At 38.7% G+C, this 21,285-nt stretch overlaps 1 protein-coding gene across 2 annotated transcripts in view; it reads left to right on the forward strand.

Moving 5' to 3' along the window:
• Positions 1-21,285, forward strand: part of ULK4 (unc-51 like kinase 4) — a 678,848-nt gene that overhangs the window by 65,120 nt on the left and 592,443 nt on the right. For both annotated transcript variants that reach the window (XM_007505056.3, XM_007505057.3), the window contains exons 14-17: positions 1,002-1,062; positions 8,843-9,024; positions 10,615-10,661; positions 13,842-13,920. In XM_007505056.3, the coding sequence (XP_007505118.1) occupies positions 1,002-1,062; positions 8,843-9,024; positions 10,615-10,661; positions 13,842-13,920 (369 nt within the window). The remainder of the gene's footprint in view (positions 1-1,001; positions 1,063-8,842; positions 9,025-10,614; positions 10,662-13,841; positions 13,921-21,285) is intronic.

A 21,285-nucleotide genomic window follows, 5' to 3' on the forward strand; every position in this document is an offset into this window, starting at 1 on the left:
TCCCTTGTTCCCCTGTCCAGCCATTAGACAGGAAGAGACAGGTTTTGCCAATCCATCTGCCACAGTAGAAAGCATATTTACCATTACCCAACTGACTGAAAGATGTAGAGAACAAGAGCCCATTGTTCTTATTGTTTGACTTTTGAAAAAAAAAAGTCAAACTAAATTAAAAACATTTTTAAAAGTCAAATTTTAAAAAGTAAATCAGAAATCTTATTAAACAAAGTATTTGTTTTGATAGAACAGATACAGCCTTAACAATTCTCTTGCTTCAAATTGTTCCCCATCCATATTTGAAAATTATGAAATATTCCTTGAAGCAATAACAATAGAGATTACCTTACTTAAGATGGAGGAAAATCACTACTTCTTTGGGCCCCACTTTTTGCATTGAAAAATGGGGGAATTGGCCAAGGAGGCCTGCAAGGTCCCTTCTTCCTCTAAATAATGGTCCTGTGCTCTGGGAATCTAGGGTTTTAACTGTAGTCATAGAATGAAACCTCCTTGATGGCATCCATGTCTTTCAAATGGCCTATAATGTTGTATTGCACCTAGTAGGTCTTTAATAAAAAGTTACTGAAGGAGCATCTGAGTGTCTTAGTGGATCAAAAGTCAGACCTAGAGATGAGAGGTTCTGGGTTCAAATCTGGCCTAAGTTATTTCCTAGCTGTGTGACCCTGGACAAGTCACTTAACCCCAGTTACCTTACCCTTACTACTCTTCTGCCTTGGAACCAATACTCAACATTGATTCTAAAATGGAAGGGAAGGTTAAAAAAAAGTTATTGAATCAGTTAGTCAATCAATAAGCATTTGTTAATCACATGCTGTATATGAGGCTCATTCTCAGACCCTGGGCATACAGAGGGAAAAATAAAACAGAAGAGTTCCTGCTCACAAGGAGTATAAATTCTATCAAATTACTTAATTATTTGAATGAATTATTTGAATTTGAATTAAGCTCACATAAAATTTTGAGTAAAACTTTTTTTTTAAACACAGATAATGAAACATCCACCAATTAGATTTGATGTGAAAATACTTCATTTACCAGCATATTCAGGTATGTTCCTGGTGTCGTTTTTTCAGCTAGGTTCCTGTGTGGCAGTATTTTCTAGGTGAACAACTAACCTTCTGCTTTTGCTGATTATGCTCGTGTGCCTCTAATCCCTGATTGGGTGACCATTTCATCTACATTGTGGGTTATGGGGGAGAAACAATACAAATATGGAAAATTAAATTCCCTTTTGGAGCCAACCCAACTGTCAGGTTAACTAACTTGTTTTAGACCCTTTCCTATCCCGTCCAAAAGGCTAAATTCCCGCATGGAGTAGAGGGTAGCTCATTGATGAGTCAGGCGAATTCTCCTATGAATTGACAAAGGGTAGTAGACAGAGCAATGGATTGGGCCAGGATATTGACTTTTGCACCCTAACCCTGAAACTCCCTCTGTGGCCGGAAGCCTGCTGTTTTTTGTTTTTCTTTTTGCTCTGGACAACAAAACCCGACCCTTGGCGGGCTTGAGTCTGCACAGGGCTGGGTGCCCGCGGGGTTCAATCTTGGAGGTCAGGGATTGCCCCTAGCTCAGATGGCTGAGGCTACTTTAAGTTTCAGTTTACTGGCAGGAACCTTTCCGGATAGCCTTGAAGCAGCCAGTGCTCAATGTCCATAGAAAGCTATAGTGATGAGACCTTGGAGAATACAGATGGGACCAAGCAGAGCCACAGCCTTCCCTCCAAATGTGTGAAGAGGCTTGGAATGAACCATCAATGACCTGATTCAGGCAGCAGCGCTGGAAGAAGTACACAAAAGAGGATCCTAGTGACAGAAATAGGGACATACAAGGCAGAACTTAGAAGAAGAGTCTCTTCATAGCAACCACCAGCAAAACTTGTCCCCAAAACAGCTGCTTGACTTGTAAGCACTGTGAAACTGCTCTGAAGGAAATGGGATGCCCAGGGGAGGGGTTGGCCAAGCAGTCCAAGGACCCTGTGTGGTCCGACCTCTTTGGGGGTGGCTTGGGAGGAGGGGCCAGGCTCTTTGGATGTGAGGAGGCTTTATACATTTGATTTTACCACTTGAAAAGATCTCCTGTTTTACTGATGTGGGCACCTTCTCCATGGATGCAGATCGATAGCTTCCGATACTGCTGTGATAAAAACCAGTCATCCTCCATAATGATCATCTCAACCCTTGGGAGACTGGTCCTTGGCTGCCAGTCACTCGGTCACCACAGGCACTGTGCCTAGGACTGAGGATATAAGGAAGGGCAAAAACACAGTCCTTCCCCTCAAGGAGGACACAAAGAAACCATTCTACATACCGAATATGGGAGGATAGTCTTCCCAAGAGGAGTAAGGCTTGAAGGAAGTGAAAGAAGCTGGAGACATGTGGAGGCAGAGAGAGGCTTCCAGGCCTGGAGCAGAGCCCGGCGTGGAGCTGGAAGATGGCATTTCACAAGACATTAAGCATGGCTGAATCCCTCACCCCCAGCTCACACTCAAAGCATTCTCTGCTCCATGGCCTCCATGCCCCAAACCCTCATTTCATCCGATGACCTTCTCTTACATTTATAGAAGCAGAACTTTGGAAGGGAGCCTCCATTTCCCAAGAACAAGCATGCAGGAAGCACCTCCTGTGTGCTGGCTCAGTTGCCAGGTGCTCCAGACACACATTCACATTAGCAAATACAGGCATGTGACCCAAATACAGGTGTCATGGGGACCGATGCAGGGAGGCACTAGCCCTTGGCAGATGTAATAATTAAAATGATTGAGGCCATAAACTAATAATTAAAATAGTTGGGTGTTATAAACTGTGGTGATTAAAATAGTGGAAGACTTAAATTGTAGTAGATATAAGAGTGGATGAGTAAATTGTGACCGCAGAAAATATGGTTTCAAGACAGTGTCTTGTTTTAAATCAAATATAAGGTGGTCGCCAGGGAAATATTCCCAATTATTAAAATATACCCAAGACAGCTGGGTTTTATAGAGATTTTAATTCATACAAATGAGGAATTAAAGAAAAGGAGAGAAAGAGAGAAAAAAGGAAATAATGAGAAAAGGATAGACCAGCCCAGGGCAGCCCTGGCCAACCCAGGCCTAAGCCCTTAAGAGAAAGATCAGTCAGTCCTTAATTACTCACCACAAGATCTGTCCAAGCAAGGATTCTAGTGACACCAGGCCAGCATCATCTCAGCTGCCTCCACCAGCTCAATCCTCAATCTGAATGCCCTCTGAATGAATCTGAGCTCCTATTTAAAGGGCATTTTCTCCTATGTCACCTCCCCTAAGTCCTTATATCTACCAATCACAGTAGATGGTTTTCAAAGGACAGACCATTCTTAGTTCACACCTGAGTAGACTAATCTTTTGAGTAATTTACACCAGGGAAGCTTTGAGTAAGTTTCTCACCTCTTTGTTCCTTGTCAATTCACAAATTGCTTGACCTTTATAGGTACTTAGCCCTCTTTTGTATTAGTCCTAAAATAGGCATGGCTTAAGAACTTTTGTCCTACTATAAGTATGGGTTTAAGTATCTTTCATTGTTCAGCAAGGAGTTTACAACTTTATCTTCCCGAGGGCATGCTTAAGTATGGTGAAGTAAAGGTCTCACATTCCTGATCTAAGTAGAGTTCACTGCCCAAATGGAGAATGGTCCCAATGGGGAATTTTTAAGGTTCACAATCCTAAACTTATGAAGTAGGGTATGAGAATTTTTTAAGGTTCAAACAGATGAGAAAAAGCCCAGCCAGGGGGTGGCATTGGGACCTGGAGATGAGTGCGGCATGGAAAGGCAGATGAGACATGGGATGTAGCGGGAGCCAGAGCCAGATGCTGAAGGGCTTGGAGTGCCAAATGGAAGAGTTCTGACTCATATTGGAAGCAAGCAGGAAAGAATGGCAACCTGGTCAGGCCTATGCTTAGCTCTGAGGAGGACAATGGGAGAGGGGAGGCCCTGGAACCACCCTGGGAAATGCAAATCTGATGAGTGAAGATGTGGTGGTGAGAGAGGGAGAGGAGCTTCCTTACCAGTTACTCTATTAAATAGGGGTTGGTGAAAGGGCAGACTTTTATGGAGAGGGAGTTGGGAAATATTCTCCATAATGAAGGTTGTAGAGTTCACATTTTTTAATAGGTGCAAAACAGAGCTGCTATTTATAAAAACAAAAGGGATATTTATCAAGAGTATAACACGTCTTCCTCTTAGCTCCACCTTTTTATAACATATTTGGGGCATTATTTTTATAGTTTGCTATGTTGGAAGGTCAGCCAACTATTGATTCATTTCAAGATTAAACAATATCTCATTTCCTCAAGTCTGATTTTAGATTGTTCTGAAGGTGAAGGGATCGGTATAGAGAAGGGGAAAGAAAGGAGAACCCCCTTATCAAAGCAGGGTTCAGGGGAGGCAGCAGATATAATGGGTTGGCTCAGAGAGAGGAGAGTGGGTTTGAAGATATTCCCCCTTCTGCCTTCCCTCCTTAGCTAAAGCTGCTCTCCCCAATTTGCTTTTGTCCTTCTTGTCCCCCCTCCACTACTTGAGACCAAAAGATCTCCCCTTGATTCGTTCACTCACACTCAGCTTGGGGAACAGATAACTTTTAATGTTAACTCAATCAGGTAATACAAAGGGAATTACAGGCAGGGAAGAATGGGAAAAGGAAAGTGGGAAAAGGGGGTCCCTGTCTCTATCTAAACCCTTTCCCCTCCCTCCTCGAGTTTGGGGGGAACTCAGGCCTTGGCATCCTGAGACCCCTGAAAGAAAGTCAGGTTGACTCACCCATGGGCAACAGGAGCTGAGGTAAAGTCTACTCAAGTTTCTCTTCAGAATGTCCCTTCAATTGGGAAGTGTTGGGAGGAAGGATTTCCAGCAGGAAAAGTGGGTAACCCTCAGGAGAAAGTCTTTTCCCCAACTTCTCTCTTAGGCTTCTCAAGACCGAGAGCCCTTCACTGCTCTCCCCACCAGAGCCTCCTCCTCCTCCGGATTTCACTCCTGGGTCTCCTCCCCTGTTGAGGTGATCAATTTCACATACTCTTCAGCCTGGAACTTTTTCTCTAGTGCCATCCTCTGTCACAAAAACCAAATAAAAGAGAAAAATAGCTTGTGAATGAAATACAAAATGTAAAAATCTTATGTCTAGAAAATCTAAGTAAAGGAAAAACAAATTTATAACATGTCCTTGAATCAGGGCCCAATTAAAGTCATTTATGCAATTATGCACTTACCCAGTCAATAGCCAGGACTACAGAAAGTTTGCCACACTATGAAAGACAGAATAGGGAATAGATTATAGGAGCAAGTGGGAGCCAGGATGAAGCCATAATAATTGATGTTATGTACTTGATATAGAGTGTGTGTTACAATGAAGTCCTGCATTTAACACATATTAAACAGTTGGAGCCTAGAGTCTCACATATGCTCAAGTCCTTGTTCTCTTTGTGCAGAAAGTCATCAATCCACTTAGGATTGGTTTGGTCTCTTTGACTACAAGTATCTTTGTGATTCTTTGACATTGTGCAATGGCTCTTTTTGTATTTCCTTTTCCTGGAATCAGACAGAATCATTAAGCAAAGTTCCATAATTTCTTTTTTTTAAACAATCAATGGCATAATTTTTATTGTCTAAAGCTTTTTGGAAATGCATTGACATGAGGGCAAATGTATTTTAAATGTATATTACTGCAAAATCAAAAAAGGAAAAGAAAATCTCAATACTGGTGATGTGTTTCAAATATAAAAAGAGAAAAAATGAAACTAAAATAGTATGTTGAACATGAAAGCAAAAACAATAATAAAAAGTTTTAAAAATAAAAAAAAATATATATCTTACAATCATTGATACACTGTGTCAGCTAAGGAAAGGTAGAATACAAAGGTTTCTCACCAAAAATGAGATCCATTGCCTTTTCAAACTTGGCCATGATTCACTGTGTGAGTGCAAATTATTTTTTAAAACAAAATAACAGTTTTTTTTAATAAAGAACAGTAGTACAACAGGTAATGCACATTCAAGAAGTATCAAAATCCCCAAAGTTATAACAGTCCATTTAATAACAATAGCAAACAAACCCAGTATCATTAGGATTCACATGAGTCTGTTGTATGACATTTAAAGCTAATGGATACTTTTCACAAGTTTTTCAGGTGTAGCAATCTTTCAACCTTGGCTGAGATTTTTTTTTTTTAATCTATTACTGCCATCATTACAAATGTGGTAGAGGAGTCTAGAAAAGATATAAACCTCTGTACTGTTGATATTGGGTCTAAAAATGTCACCAAGCATCTAGATCATTTTGGTGGAAGGATAGAGTAAGCTGTAGAGTTACAAGTGGGAGATGGTCCCTCTTGGGAGCCATCCAGGGGTACTATGCCCTAGGAACAACTTCCCAGCTCCTCTGGTATGAGACTCTTATGTCCCATCCATTTACATTTTTATAAAGCGGAGGTGGGGATATAATTGCACTCCACTTAAGCTACTAAAATGGACCCTTTACCTCTTATTACAAATAACTCAGAGGCAGGCAAAATGATCAGTCAGAATTGTTGAAAAAATATAAAAATCATTTCTGAAGACCCCTTAAAATCAATTTGAGATATTTAGCTCATTAAATTTTCCAAAGGTTGTTCAGTCCATCATCTATGTGACAATTTAACAAAGCCAAAATGGGAAAAAAGCTGTTTTTATGGGCTTATACAAGGATATTTTGTTCAGTATAGTCATAGGGGAAAGGTAACAGAATATATTGAGTAGTTAAAACACAGTGGATTAAAATGATTCAATGTAACAGAATAGTATTGATCAGATTAATATATGAACTTAAAACCAAATTAAATTGTGAACAAAGCAAATCAGCAAAATATAATAAAATACAGAGACTTTCATAAAACAATTGAGTCTGAAAAGTCTTAAAATTTAAACCGCCAGTCTCTTTAAAGTCTCTTCTCTATCTGTTCAGATTCCTTTTGTCAGAGTTCTGAGATCTCCCATAGTGAGGGAGAATTTCTCCCTGAAAATGGTTTGGAGGAATCCCAAACTGGATTAATCTTAGAGTTTGGGCAGGCCCAAATGGAAAAGGGTTGTAGGGAGATGAATTTCTCCACTGAATCTCAGGCAAGATAATTGAAAGAACCAGTGCACCCAGAAATGGTAGAAAGAAAAAGCATCTTAAAACTGGAAGCTATTTGAAATAGGCAAGGTACTGCTCTTTCATAGAGTGAGCCATGCTTGTAATTTTATTTCCTGCTTGGAAGAGTAACATTCCTTCCCCTGTCCCCCTGAGGTAAAACGCTAGAGAGCAGTTTGTTTCCCCTGCCATGCAGACAGGGAGTTATGAGATTAATTGTTGTCTAAGGAAAATACACACTGGTTTTTATCAGCTGCCCGGAGAGCAGCTCCAAGGTTGTGGGTTCCTAAGACACATCGGCCGCTACCAGCAGCCCAGCAGGACCAACAACAGTAGTCATGGTTGGGGTTGGGACTGGGGCCGGGGTCAAGGCCAGGGCCAGAGGTGATCAAGAGATCAGAAGGAGGTTCAGGAGCAGGAGCAGGCAGTATCAGGAGCAAGAGATATCAGGAACAGAAGCAGGATTGACAGCAGCTCTGAAGAGAGGCAGTTTCAAGGAATGCTGACTCAAGCAGATGGGTGAGAGAAGTAGTTTATCCCTTCTCTGCCAAGTCCCTTGCTAAGTCCCTCAAACTAAAATAGCTAGGCTACTAGAGAAGGCAAATGGGCAAAAAGTAGGGACAGCAGAAGTAAGTCTCTGGAGAGAGTTTGGAGTTATCTTGGAGTTTGCGAGGTTGGGGGGGTGGGGCAGCAGAAAACTTTTGGCAGGAGAAATGTGACTTAAAAACAATTTATCTAGGCTATCTTAAAAAGATTGAGAATTCCTTCTCCAACTTCTGGTTGTCATCAATGTAAAAATTAAAATTAATGTGTACTAACAAAAATATTATATTATAGATTTATTAATGATCATTAGAAGTAAAGGAATAAAGGTAACAAAATAAAACCAACAACATTCTCATGGCTCATCAGCCTATTCAAAATCCCCACAATTACCATCACCAATCTTGCCAGGAAGCCAAAGAGACTGGGACCCTCCACATCACTACCTAATATATCCCCCGTTTACAGGAAGTACATAATGACAGGAAGTCGGTGGGCTCCTAGGAAATGTAGTTCTTTTTTAGGGTAACAGATTTTCAATTATATAGGTGGGTTCTATTATCTTCATGCTACAGATGTGAAAACTGGGTCTGAGAGAAGTAAACTGACTTTCCCAAAGTTTCACAGCTTCTAAGTGAATGTAGCTAACTTTGGAATGTTCCACATTCTTATTTTTGTACTGTGACAGTATAAAACAGAGACTGCTTTTACTTTTGTATTAGTTACTGATTTATTGAGATTTCTTTTCATTTGCCACTTAGTATTTACAACTAATCTCTACTCATTAATATGATGTTAAATCTGTTGAGCTTTTGCTTTGAATGTTTTTTAAAAGTAAGTAATATCAGGAAGTGGCTAGGTGCTCAGTGGATTGAGAGTCAGTACTAGAGATGGGAGGTCCTAGCTGTGTGCTCCTGAGCAAGTCATTTAACTCTCATTGCCTAGCCCTTTCTGCTCTTTTGCCTTGGAACAAACACACAGTAATTAATTAATTAAGCAAATAATGAATTAAATTAATTAATTTAAAAAGATGGAAGGTAAGGCTAAAAAATGAGTAATATGAAGCACAAAAGGTTCTGAGGTCAGTCACTTTTATTCATTTTTAGGAATGACTTTTCATTATGAAAGGTTGTGAGCTTTTCACACAGCCTTTTGCTTTTCTTCCCTTCAGCCGAGAAGTTAGTATTTTTAAAGGAAGCCGACTGGCAGGACTTTTTACAACAAGTCTGTACCCAGCTCGACACTGGGGAGAAGAGCACAGCAGCCTCCCGGGCCAAACTCAATCTGCTATGCTACCTGTGCACTATAGCCAACCACAAGGAGCTGGCCGTGAAGCTCATCCATTCACAACTGGTAAGGGGCTTGGTTGGGAGAGGGGCATACTAAGGCCACTACAGAGTGCTCTGGAGGGAAAAGGGAACACAGTGCCAAGCTCTGTGCTCTATGGAAATGGGCCAATTCAGTTAGAGAATGAAGCAGGCATTAAAAGTGTGTGTGTGTGTGTGTGTGTGTGTGTGTGTGTGTGTGTGTGTGTAATATTCCATGTGCATCACTCCTGACATTATGTATTTTACTGTATAAAGAATCAAAACCCTTTTAAATTTCTTCTTCTAAATTACCATCAGGAATCTTTGTTCATTTATTTTTCTTCATGTGAGTGTAGTTAATACAGACTGCCTTCTTCTAGTGTTTTTTAAAGGTATTTTCATATTTATCTGTATCCCTCATATCTTTTATCCAAATGGAATTATAGTATTACATTTCTGTGATTTAATAAAAAAAATTCCCTTGTTATTGAATACTTAGGTTGCTTCCAGTTCTTTTGCAATGACATATAATACTGCTATCAAGAAATTTGAATAGCTAGCTTTTTTTTTTTTCGAGTAGAAGAGTATAATTATTTTTGCAGCTTGTACTATGTCCTTCCAGATTGCTGGACAAAAAAATAATTTAAATAAATTAAATATGTAATTCTACCGGCAATGAATAAGTTCATTTGTTTCTCCATACCCCAGCCAATATTGAGTTTCATTGCTTTTAATGATTTTTGCCAGTGTGATAGGTTTAAGTGAGTACCTCAAAGTTGTTTTATTTTGCAACTCTGGTTATTAGTGAGGTTGGGTGTTTTTTGAAGTAATTATTAAAATTTGTGTTTGCTCTTTTAAAAATTATTCATGCCCACTGGACATTGTTGCATTGTGGGCTGGGAGTTATAACTGGGACTTTTCAACAATTCCTTCTGTGTCAATTTTTAGTTATTATTTCCTACAAATATTTTTCTCAATCTAATATTTTCTTCTAATTTTTCTCATGAATATTTTAGTACAGTACATCCATTGTTAGAAATAATTATTTTCACTTAAGTTGAAAACATAGCATAAATAAAATAAAAATAAGGCAGGTAAGAATCCCTTCCAAAACTGAGACAACCATTTTATTTTATTTTTCTTTATTTTCTAGAGTTCTTTTTTTATGTTTATCCTTCCTTCCTTCCTTCCTTCCTTCCTTCCTTCCTTCCTTCCTTCCTTCCTTCCTTCCTTCCTTCCTTCCTTCCTTCCTTCCTTCCTTCCTTCCTTCCTTCCTTCCTTCCTTCCTTCCTTCCTTCCTTCCTTCCTTCCTTCCTTCCTTCTTCCTCCCTCCCTTCTTCCGTCCCTCTTTCTCTCTTTCTCTCTCTCTCTCTTTCTTTCTTATCAACATCCTATTATTTCAATTCTTTTTCCTATGAGTAGGAAATTTTAATGTGTAGGAAGGAATTGAAACTCTTAATTTTATATTTTCATTTTATTCACATGCCTAGTACTCATCTATCTTTAAGTCCCCATATTGTTTTATGGAAAAGTTCATGTTTTAACTAGTATTAAAGGATATTTGTAAAACTTGACACTGTTCACATGTATTCTTTATATTGTCTTATATAGTATCTATTTTGATTTTTCACCATAGATGCCAATGCTCATCCAGCAGCTCCGAGCAGCTCCAAATTGGGATATGTAAGTAACGTTTTCATTTTCTTAAGCATTATGTCACACTGTATTTTCACTTTATTTTTTTACTTTATATTGACTGTGCACTCAGCATGGCTGGTATCTCAAAGAACATACAGCTCTGTGAGAGACATGTTATCTTTAATCTAATCAAAGATTTATAAACCAAACCCTCACTGCTTACTATTATAACTTATTACAAAAAGTGTTAGTCTCATGGGACATAGAGTCTTGAACAAAATTTTCCTCAATTTTAAGATTTGCATTAGTTCTTAGAACTTGGGAGAATATTTTAAATTGTCCTTTTCACAATATGAAAATTTTGCCCTGGGAGTAAATTGGCTTCTTTTGTAAAATGTATTGTTTCTGCCTATCCTGTCCTGAGGCTGCCTTTTGTTCATTTATTTATTCTTTTGGTACATTAAAGGAACAGTATATGGAAGGTAATGTGTAGGTGCTGGGGGGACAAAGCAAAAATTGAACAGTCCCCACCTTCAGGGAGCTCACATTCTACTGGCAGGAAACAACATGTGCTCAGAAAATTAAGTATAAGGCAGAGTAATTTTGGAAGTGTGATGGAATCTTAACAGGTGGGATGGAATTGTCCTGGATTCCAGGGGGTGAAAGTTGATGTGGGTTTATTCTCAGCCTATGCAGATGTCTGGAGACAGGAGGGACAATATAATATTTGGGGAAAAGCCATAAGGCCCATTTGACTGGAATTCAGTGGGAGTAAGGGAAAATAATGTGAAATCTGTCAAGAAAGATAGATTAGAGCTTCACTGGAAAGGGCTTGAAATTCCAAATAGAAAATTCCATGTTTTATCCTAGATTTTTTCATTGCTTTCTGTATTTCCCTCTTTTTCAGTCCCCTTCTGGCTGTTTTGTTTGTAGCACAGATTTTTCTCTATCAACATTTTGTCTGATCTCCTTGCTTTTCCATTCTCTTTAGGGTCCTTTTTTCCTTCTTTCCAAGCACATCTGGGACCCTGCTATTAGGGTACCACCAGTGTAGCTGTTACAAAAGTGGTAGGGAAGGAAACGGTTTGCTTCAAAAATATTTGCAAATCTTGTTTCCCTTGTTTTTGTTTATTTTTTAATTTTTCTCCTTAAAAGTCATTTAGAGTCTTAGAGAATATAAGTACAAAAGAGAGTCGCTGCCCACAAAATTCTAATTCTAAATAGAGAATTATAATTCTTATTATTTCATTATATAATACACATATATTATAATCTTAATTAGGGAATTATAAATTAGAATATAATTCTCATTCTAATAAGGGAAGACCATTCATAGAAGGAATTTATGGCCAAGAATGGATATTTCAACTGGGAAGTCACAGGAGTACCATGGGTGGATCCAAAGAGCAGCTATTGGCATGCCCTTTCCAAGAATGATAGTGTTAATTTGGTTACTGTTTCCAAGGCAAGAAGTGGAAGAGGATGAGGGAAGAGGAAGGATTTGACAAAGGATGCATGGGGCACGGGAAGGAGAGCAACAGCAGCTTGAGTGTCAGGAATTGGACTGTGCTGGTTACAAAAAGCTCATTGATCAATGTGGGATAGAGCCCCAGTGAGAGAACTAGAAGGCTCTGTTCCAGGGAGGAGCAAAGACCGATATGGCCAGAGAGTAGTCCCAAGCATGATGGGGTGAGGTGGGAGGAGTTAGGAATACTTGAGAATAAATATAAAACTATATACTTAGACTAAAATAAAGAAGGCTTTGAATACAATGGAGGAGATAAGGTTAGACAGAAATTATCTGAAAATAATCTAGGCATTTTAATGAATCATAAATATAAGAAGAATCAACATTTTGTAGAGGCAGACAAAAACTAATGGGAGACACTGGGGCAAGTCACAGCTTTTTAGTCTCAGTTTCTCATTTGTTAAGAATGTAGTTAAATAATTCTTTCCCTGCAAATAACCCTTAGTAGCTTTTTTAGAATCATTTAATACAGTATATGAGAAGGTGATTAAGTGCTGCATAAATGTTAATTATTATCATCATGTTCTCTCACTTGTGCTAGGCAGTAGAAGGTGCTGCTGGGTAAATATCTGTTGAGTGAATTATTTAATTTCATGTCTGTTTTTTAATAGCATTTACTATTCAAACCTAAATCCTTAAGTTAGGAAGCAATCACATGGTTTCAAAAATCATTTTCCAAGCATTTAATACTTTATGTATGTGTTTGATATGCTAAATAAAAAATAATAAATGAAATAATCTTATTATACATTCTCTATCCTGATCCCCAGTCTTATATCATCGGCTGCATTTTACACTTTTCCGACTAGATGCCTCCTGGGTATATCTTTCTCTGCACAGCTACCCCTCTTCCCAAACTTCTGTCTTTCTCTTCAGGTCACACTATCCTTCCATAGTGTGGCCAAAGGGACATTGAAGTCTCATTGTTTTTTGACTGTGACACTCCCAGCTCCTATCTCTATGCCTTTTACTCATGTCTGAAACTTACCTGTCCTCATCTCTAGTTCTTAGGCTCCTCTGTGTCCAACTTCAGACTCCTCGAGCACCACCTTCTACCAAAAGTCCTCAACATCTTGTCTCCTATCCCCAGCCATTAGTGCCGGCTCTCCCATAATTAAACTCATATTTATTTTATAGACACATTTATCTGCATATTGTGTCCTCTGATTGAATGTAAACTCACTCTAAAGAGTAATACTCATTTTTGTCTTTATCTCTTTAGTGCTTAGTAGGGTGCTGGGTTTGTAGGAGGGAGGCATTGAATAAATTCTTGGAGGTTTATATTGGAATATACTATTTGTATAACATTAATTGTAAAGATAACAAAAACTTAAAAATTCCAAGATTTTGAAGGAGTAACCCCCCACCCCCCCGATTCTACAGCCTTTCTTTGGATTGGTTTTGAGGATACATGAGATGGAGGCAAGTGCCCCTTCAGTAGCATAGAGGGATAAGGCTCCCAAGCACCTTTATTTCCACTCTTCAAATTCCAAAGAGAGCATTTATTGCCTAGATTGGCAGAGCATTAAGGCTACACAAATACTTTGTGGTTCTCTCAAATGTGTTGTTATATTCAGTAATTCATAATGAATTTTACTCACTGGTTGATATTCATATAGTGCAACTAATAAATTCTTAGATACTTAAGCTTTTTAGTTTTTTTCTTCAGAGGCCAACTAATCTCTGTCAATTCACAGACGGGCCAAGGTTGCCCGGGTGATCGGTTTGCTGGCATCTCACACAACTGAATTGCAAGACAATGTGCCTGTCACAGAGGTAATTTTTCTTTTCTTACTTTCATATTGTGAAAGGTTAATTAATAAGCATATTGATTTATTAGCTAACCAGCATTTATAGTTTTTGCTAACTTCTGTTTAAATTTTCTTTAAGTTGTGAAAAATGAGTTTATAATAGAACACTAATAAACCACTAACTTGACCCATACCCAGTCCATGTTGGAATTACCACCATTGTTAAAAGTAAGTTATGGAAGATTAACAATGTTTTTTTGTTATGATGAAGGTAAGGTTAATAATGAAACTTCTTTCATCTACTATAGTCCTTGCTAACAAAAAGTAATTAAAAACTGGTAAGAACAAAGACATTTACTCATGAAAATTCAAAGGATTTTATTTTGATTTTTGGTGACTGTTCTATTTTAAGCAGATAACATTTTGCCTCAATATAAATGCTTCAAGTGGAACAATGACTAAAAATTTCTTTGTTGGAAAGGTTCATAATAGTAACATATAAGAATAATTTCCACTTGCCCAATTAAGTTGATTATATGTATTGAAAATACCATCTAATCCCAACCAGTTATTTTATGTCCTGATAGAGAGAAATGTTTCTTAATTGATGAGGTGACTACCCAACAGATAGTATGATTGAAGTTGTCCCATTGTATTACTTGCGTAAATATTCTTAGATAGTGTCTATTCCTTTCAAAATACTTTGTAAGTGACTTAGTTTGTATTCATGGATTGGTAATAGATACATACATCCTGAGCTGAAAGTAGAATGCAAAAGAGAACTAAAGTATGGGAATAACATTAAGTGAAGGGGAAGATGGGAGTTAATAAGGAGAAATTGTGGGATTAAGTCCAGGATTCTGAATTTGCTGGGTCAGAGGGAAAAAACAGGGAAATAAGCAGTTTTACCTGCTTCTTCAGTGGACACATGGGAAACAAAGGTCAATAGAGGTTTAAAATAGAAGCTTATTCAAAAAACATAAAGAAGGATTGTGGAAGATTGGGCAGCTAGGTGGCTCAGTGGGTAGAATGTTGAACCTGGAGTCAGAAAGACCTGAGGTCAAATTTGACCTCAGACACTGCCTAAATGTATGATCCTGGGCAAGTCATTTAGCCTTGTTTGCCTTCGTTTTCTCATTTGTAAGATGAGCAGGAGAAAGAGCCACCCCAGTTGTTATTTGTCCTTCATTTGCAAAGAGGATCAACTTCACGAGGGTGACATCTTGACTTGTTCTAGTATCTTTGCCTAGAAAGCCCCCAAAACAGGTCATGAAGAGTCCGATACGACTGACATGACTGAACAACAACAATAAAATGGACGATTATGAGGATTGTCTAGTCACAAATCAGTTAAATGCAGTAAAGGAAAAATGAATGCCAAAAGCTTTGGTTCAGCTTATCCAAAGGGCATTTGAATGAAACTCAAAGGACGATAAACAAGAAGTGGAAAAGATTTGTTATTGTTTCTCAATAGGCCAATTTTAGTCATCAAATCATAAATGGTAGTGGGTCTAATGGGCAATAATGAGGAAGCAGAAATGCTACTTAAGAAGCTGAAGACAGGGGGTAAACATGGCTGCAATCTAGACGCCACACGCTTCCTCTCCCTGGCACCGAACGAAATAGACTACATCAAAGGAGCATAAAAATCACCTTTGGAGGAACAGAAGGACCCCCCAGTACTCCACAGAGGATGTGGAGATTGAACATTTCCACACTATAATAAGAAGGAGGTAAAGCTTGCACAGAAACGTGAACTGAGCTGTCCTTCCTCCCCCACACCTCCCCCACCAAACCAGAGTGAGCTACCGGAGTGCTCACTGGGACAGCGAGTGAGTGGGGAACGTCTCTGTCTGGGGGGGAACTCCAGGGTCCTTGGGATCTGGGGACTGCCAGGAAACAACATCTCAGGGTGGTTTCATGGGAGAATCCTGTGCTGAGCACAGGGGACCCACAGAGCTGTACTCGGGGTGGTTGTACTGAGTATCTGGGCGGAGCTGAACACCTGGGCTGTGATCAGGGACCCCGCGCTCTAATAAACCCCAGAGGCTGAGGCAACCTAAATTCACAGAAAACCCGCCCATATCACCCAGACCCCAGACCAAAAAAGAAAGTGGAATAAAACCACCAAAGGTATGGCTCACATGGCCCAAAATCAAGCCTCCAGGAAGAAAGGGAAAAAGGTGACTATTGAAAACTTTTATGGTGGGAGTACCCAAGGAAAAGAAGAGAATGAGGATGAAATCCAAAAAAAATCAGAACATGCCTCCCAAAAAGGAAACTATCAACAAGCTCTAGAAGATCTCAAACTGGAGCTTACCCAAAAGATGGAAACCTTCTGGAAAGAAAAATGGGAGAAAGAGATCAGCAGTCTGATAGATAAGACTGCACAATTGGAGAAAGAGCGGGACGCATCCAATAGAAGGGCAGAGAAAGCTGAAAAGCAAAACCAGTTCCTAATGACCAGAATTAAGCAACTTGAAGAAAGTGAGCTCACAAAACAGCAAGAATCAATAAAGCAAAGCCAAAAAATTAATGAATTAGAAGAAAACATAAAATATCTCACTGAAAAGGTCACAGATTTGGAAAACAGAGGAAGAAGAGACAGCCTCCAAATTATTGGTCTCCCAGAAAAACCAGAGATAAACAATAACCTCGATGTTATTCTACAGGAGATTATTGAAGAAAATTGCCCACACATTCTGGAGCAAGGGGCAAAATAGAAATAGAAAGGGTTCATAGAACACCCTCTATACTAAATCCCCAAAAGACAACCCCCAGGAATGTAATTGCCAAATTCAAGAGCTTCCAAGAAAAGGAGAAAATCCTACAAGAAGCCAAGAAGAGGAGCTTAAGATATAGGGGGGCTCCCATAAGGATCACACATGACTTAGCAGCTAACACACTAAGAGACCGCAAAGCATGGAACATGATATTTAGAAAGGCAAGAGAGCTGGGTCTCCAACCAAGAATCAACTACCCAGCAAAACTGACTATATACTTCCAAGGGAAAGTATGGGCATTCAACAAAATAGAAGATTTCCAAGCATTTGCTAAGAAAAGACCAGAACTTAGTGGAAAATTTGATATCCAAGCACAGAAACAAGAGAAACATGAAAAGGTAAATATGAAAGAAAGGGAAAAGGAGATAAATCTTATCTTTTTCTTTAGGTCAAACTCTCTTCTATAAAGACTACATTTACATCAAATTATATATATTAATATGTGGGGGAAATGTTTTGTGTAACTCTCAAAAATTGTATACATCATAAGAGTAGTTAGAAGAAACATGCATAGGGAAAGATTGAGGCATTAAGATTTGGTGGAAGGGGGGGAAAAGAAAGGAAAAGGGGGGACCATCGATAATACTAAGATTTACTTCAAGAAATGGGGGGGGGACTTAATAGAATAATCTTTCCCATATAAAGATACACATGGGGAGGGGAGGGGAAGAACTCTCATATGAGAAGGAGAGGAAGAGAGTGTGAAGTGGGATTACTTAAACCTTACTCTTAGTGAAATCAAATCTGAGAGGGAAGAACATCTAGATCCAGTGGGATCCTGAATTCTATCTTATCCATTAGGGCAAGAAAGAAAGGAAAATTAAGGAGGGGGAAGTGGGAGGGAGTATAAAAAGGGGAAGGGAGCATAAAAAGGGAGGGGCTAGAAAGGGGAGCATATCAAGGGAAGGGACTAGAGGGACTGACCTAAAGTAAATCACTGGTTCAAAAGGAAATAGCTAAAGAAGAAAGGTCAGAACTAGGGGAAGATATCAAAATGCCAGTGAATCCACAAGTTACACTCATAACTTTGAACGTGAATGGGATGAACTCACCCATAAAACGTAGACAAATAGCAGATTGGATTAGAACCCAAAACCCTACCAGATCTTTTTTTTTTTTTAAACCCTTACCTTCCATCTTAGAATCAATACAATTTGGTATTGGTTCTAAGGCTGAAGAGTTGGTAAGGACTAGGCCAAGGAAAATAAGTGACTTGCCCAGGGTCACACAGCTAGGATACAAGCAGAACTTTTGCTCATAGTCTCCTGAATATAATAGTGATTGTGATAGAGAAATAATCCAGGAGCCTGGAACTCTGTCATTCAAAGTCCCTGGATTATTCCTCTATCACATGATTCATGAATATTCAAGAGCAATGCTTTTGTTAAATATTGCTATGGCAAATATACATAATCTCCAAAATACATGGAATGGAAAGCTTTCAAAATATAGAGATCTAGCAGATCCAGACCATATGGCCACAAGGTATGACCCATCTCTTCCCAGTGGTTGACTGCTGTCATAGCTATCCTGAAGATACTTTTGGTGATCCTAAAGAGGATGAGCCAACCTCCTAATGCTTTTGTTCAGCTACAAAAAGAAATTATTTCACCCTCTGTGCAGTGTAACAAATTGCTCTAGGATTCTCCTTTTATGAATTCTATGGGAAAAAGAGAAGAGATAATCATTATCCAATAGAAAAGTATGAGAGTGAAAAAAATAATCATAAATGAAATTTATGTAACATTTATGTTTCCAAAGTGCTTTATGCACATTCTCATTAAAGCCCTGTGAGGCCATTTCTACATCTAGCTCCCCCACTTCATAAATGTGGAGGCTGAGACTTTCAAAAGGTTCAAGTGCCTTGCCTGGAATTGTGTAGCTTGTTAAAACTTGGAGAGTACATGCCCTCATATACGGCTCCTAACAACCTTGTGAGGAAGGTGCTTCAGGCTTTATTTTCTCCATTTTATAGCTGAGGAAACTGAGACTCCTAGAGGCTAAGTGGTTTGTAGGACTGATTATTGCATTAAGTCCAAGACTCCTATCGAGCCTAACATCAGGAAGACCAATAATCACTTAAAAGACATTGACCTAACAATGCACAATGGGAAAACCATATGGACAAAGAATGCCTTTTGGGCCAGGACATACAGGTGGATGGGGAACTCCTAGATTGAGGCCATCAGTACATACATCTGAGACATCGCAGCTGGACACTGAGTTCAGCCTTAAAAGAACTGAAAGAGAAAGATGAAGCTTCACTGCACTTAGGGAGACAATGAGGGTCAAGGGAAGCTAATACAGGTTTAAAAGCTCTCATACTGCTTCAGGTTAGTTTTCCAGTGATACTTTATGCCTATGAATCATGGAGTACCATAATCTCTGAATAACAATACTGCAGGCAACCCACAAGTCAGTGGAAAGCCACTGGGATGTTGCCAGTAATGAGAGGAGAACAAAAAGTAGCAAAAGAAATATTGAGGAGATGCAGGCCTGGAAAAGGAGGTGGGCCAGTTTTGTCACAAAAATAGCTGGAAGGGCAGCCTGAGTGTTAACACTGTTATCCTTGCAATATTCAAAGGCCAAGACAGGTATCCCACTTGTTGGGCAGATTCCCTGAGAAGGCTATTGGAAAGTCATGGATTAGACAAGAACAATGAGAAATTATTGATTGGTTGTGATCTCTATTGAAGCAAGTACTCACATAGTTGAGATCACTGGTCTGTTTAAATATTCTGAAAGATAGGACTGGTTATAGATGACACTTAGCTTTAAAACAAGCTAGATTTAGAACGAATTTAATATTTATCTTTGTATCTTCTTGAGTGCTCACTGTTTGCCTGTAGTAGATGCACAATAAATGTTGCTGCTTAAGAAGCCTTCTCAAATTGTATTTATTGCTTTGCTTTCCATTACTAAATATAGAAGACTTTAAGTTTTCATTCCAGCCAAATTCTCACTGACATGGAAGGTCAAGTTTGTTCCCGAATCAGGATTTAATCATATTTATGGACATGATTTGAACTGCTGAGTTCTCATTTGTTTTGTTATGATATGTACAGTTGGAGGGAGCAGATGTTGATGAGGTTCCAGATTCATTGGTAGATGGAATTATCTAATTCCCTATGTATCATTCATGATTATTAATTTTTGAAAATATTTATTCCCACCCTGCCTTTTAGCCAATGCTTATGGAGAGCAGTTCAGTGTCATGATACCTTTATATCTGAGCATTTGATGAATACATTGAACATTAAAATGAAAACACTGTATCTGTGAGATAGAAGAATGAAATATTGTGAGACATACAAGTGGGGATTTTCTACCTTTGATTTTTGTTTTTATGCATGTATTTCTATTTAGAACATGTAAATATAAAAAAGAGTTAGCATAGCAAGTGAAGGATAGAGAACTAGCCTTCAAGGCAGGGAGACTTGGGTTCCAATTCTACCTCTGATATATTTTCACTTTGTCACTCAGGATAGATCACTTAATCTCTCAGGATTCCATGCAGCTCTAGACCAGAAGTTGCAGAGAAGGTACTGATCTACTCAGGAAAGCAAAGCTTCATTAACTTGAGGTTCCCCCATTGCTAGGAAATCACAGGTCTAGTTCCTATTTTTGTATATCAAAATCCACGTATGTACAATATTAAGCACTATGCATAAGAAAAACAAAACCTTAATGCAGAAAAGGTTTCTGTTTCTCAGGGAGCTTATATTGTAAGGTAGATAATCTTTTTTAGAATACTGATGATTTTTTAAAGTACACTTGTTTTCACATAGGTTAACAAATATGTATGAAATTCAAAAAGTAAGAAAACAAATAGGTCGGTTTCTTTGCTTTTCCATTGGTGGATGATGGTGAATACATTTTTTCTTATAGCCTCTACCCTTGAAGGTAAAAAAATGTGGCAACTAAAGTTATTAGAAGCATTTCATGAATATTCTTGCCTTAACAAGGGTACTGATAATGAACCGGCTTTTGTTTTGATTCAATTTAATCTGTTCCCCATAATGAAGCACTTCATCATTTGCTGATATTTGTTGCAATTGTTCAACTAAAGTTTGTATTAGTACCTCAGGCATATGCTGTGGGGCTCAGAGGGCAATAATGAAATATTTTGCAAGATGTAAACATGGTTCAGCATACTAAACACAAAGAGGTTGTGTGTGGTTTTTTAACATACATGACTGTTCTGGCTACAAACATACGTAGTTCAAAAATGCATTACTTAATCACCATCTGCAAACCTGATTTTGGATGAGGAGACCTGTCTCTATGGAATTTTTCATTTGTTCTCTAAAAGTAGTATGCCAGTTGGATAAAGGAATTCTTTAAGTGAATTACCTTTTCCTTGTTATACTCCCCCACAAATATACTGGGTAGGCATCTTCAGTAACTCTACTTGTCTTCCATAATCCTGGCATTCACATGAAAGCTTTGGAATAAGCAGGTGCTAAAGCATCATAAGGTTTGCTCTGTGAAACACTGAGATGACAACTGCAGGGCCTAAGGTTCCTTGCTCTTTGAATGCTTTATTTTATCAATGAAAAAAGTAGTTTAGCTTCCCCAGCCAAGAAGGAATTACTTAGTGTAGTTGA

The sequence above is a fragment of the Monodelphis domestica genome, chromosome 5, assembly GCF_027887165.1.
Source record: "Monodelphis domestica isolate mMonDom1 chromosome 5, mMonDom1.pri, whole genome shotgun sequence".
Lineage (NCBI taxonomy): Eukaryota > Metazoa > Chordata > Mammalia > Didelphimorphia > Didelphidae > Monodelphis > Monodelphis domestica.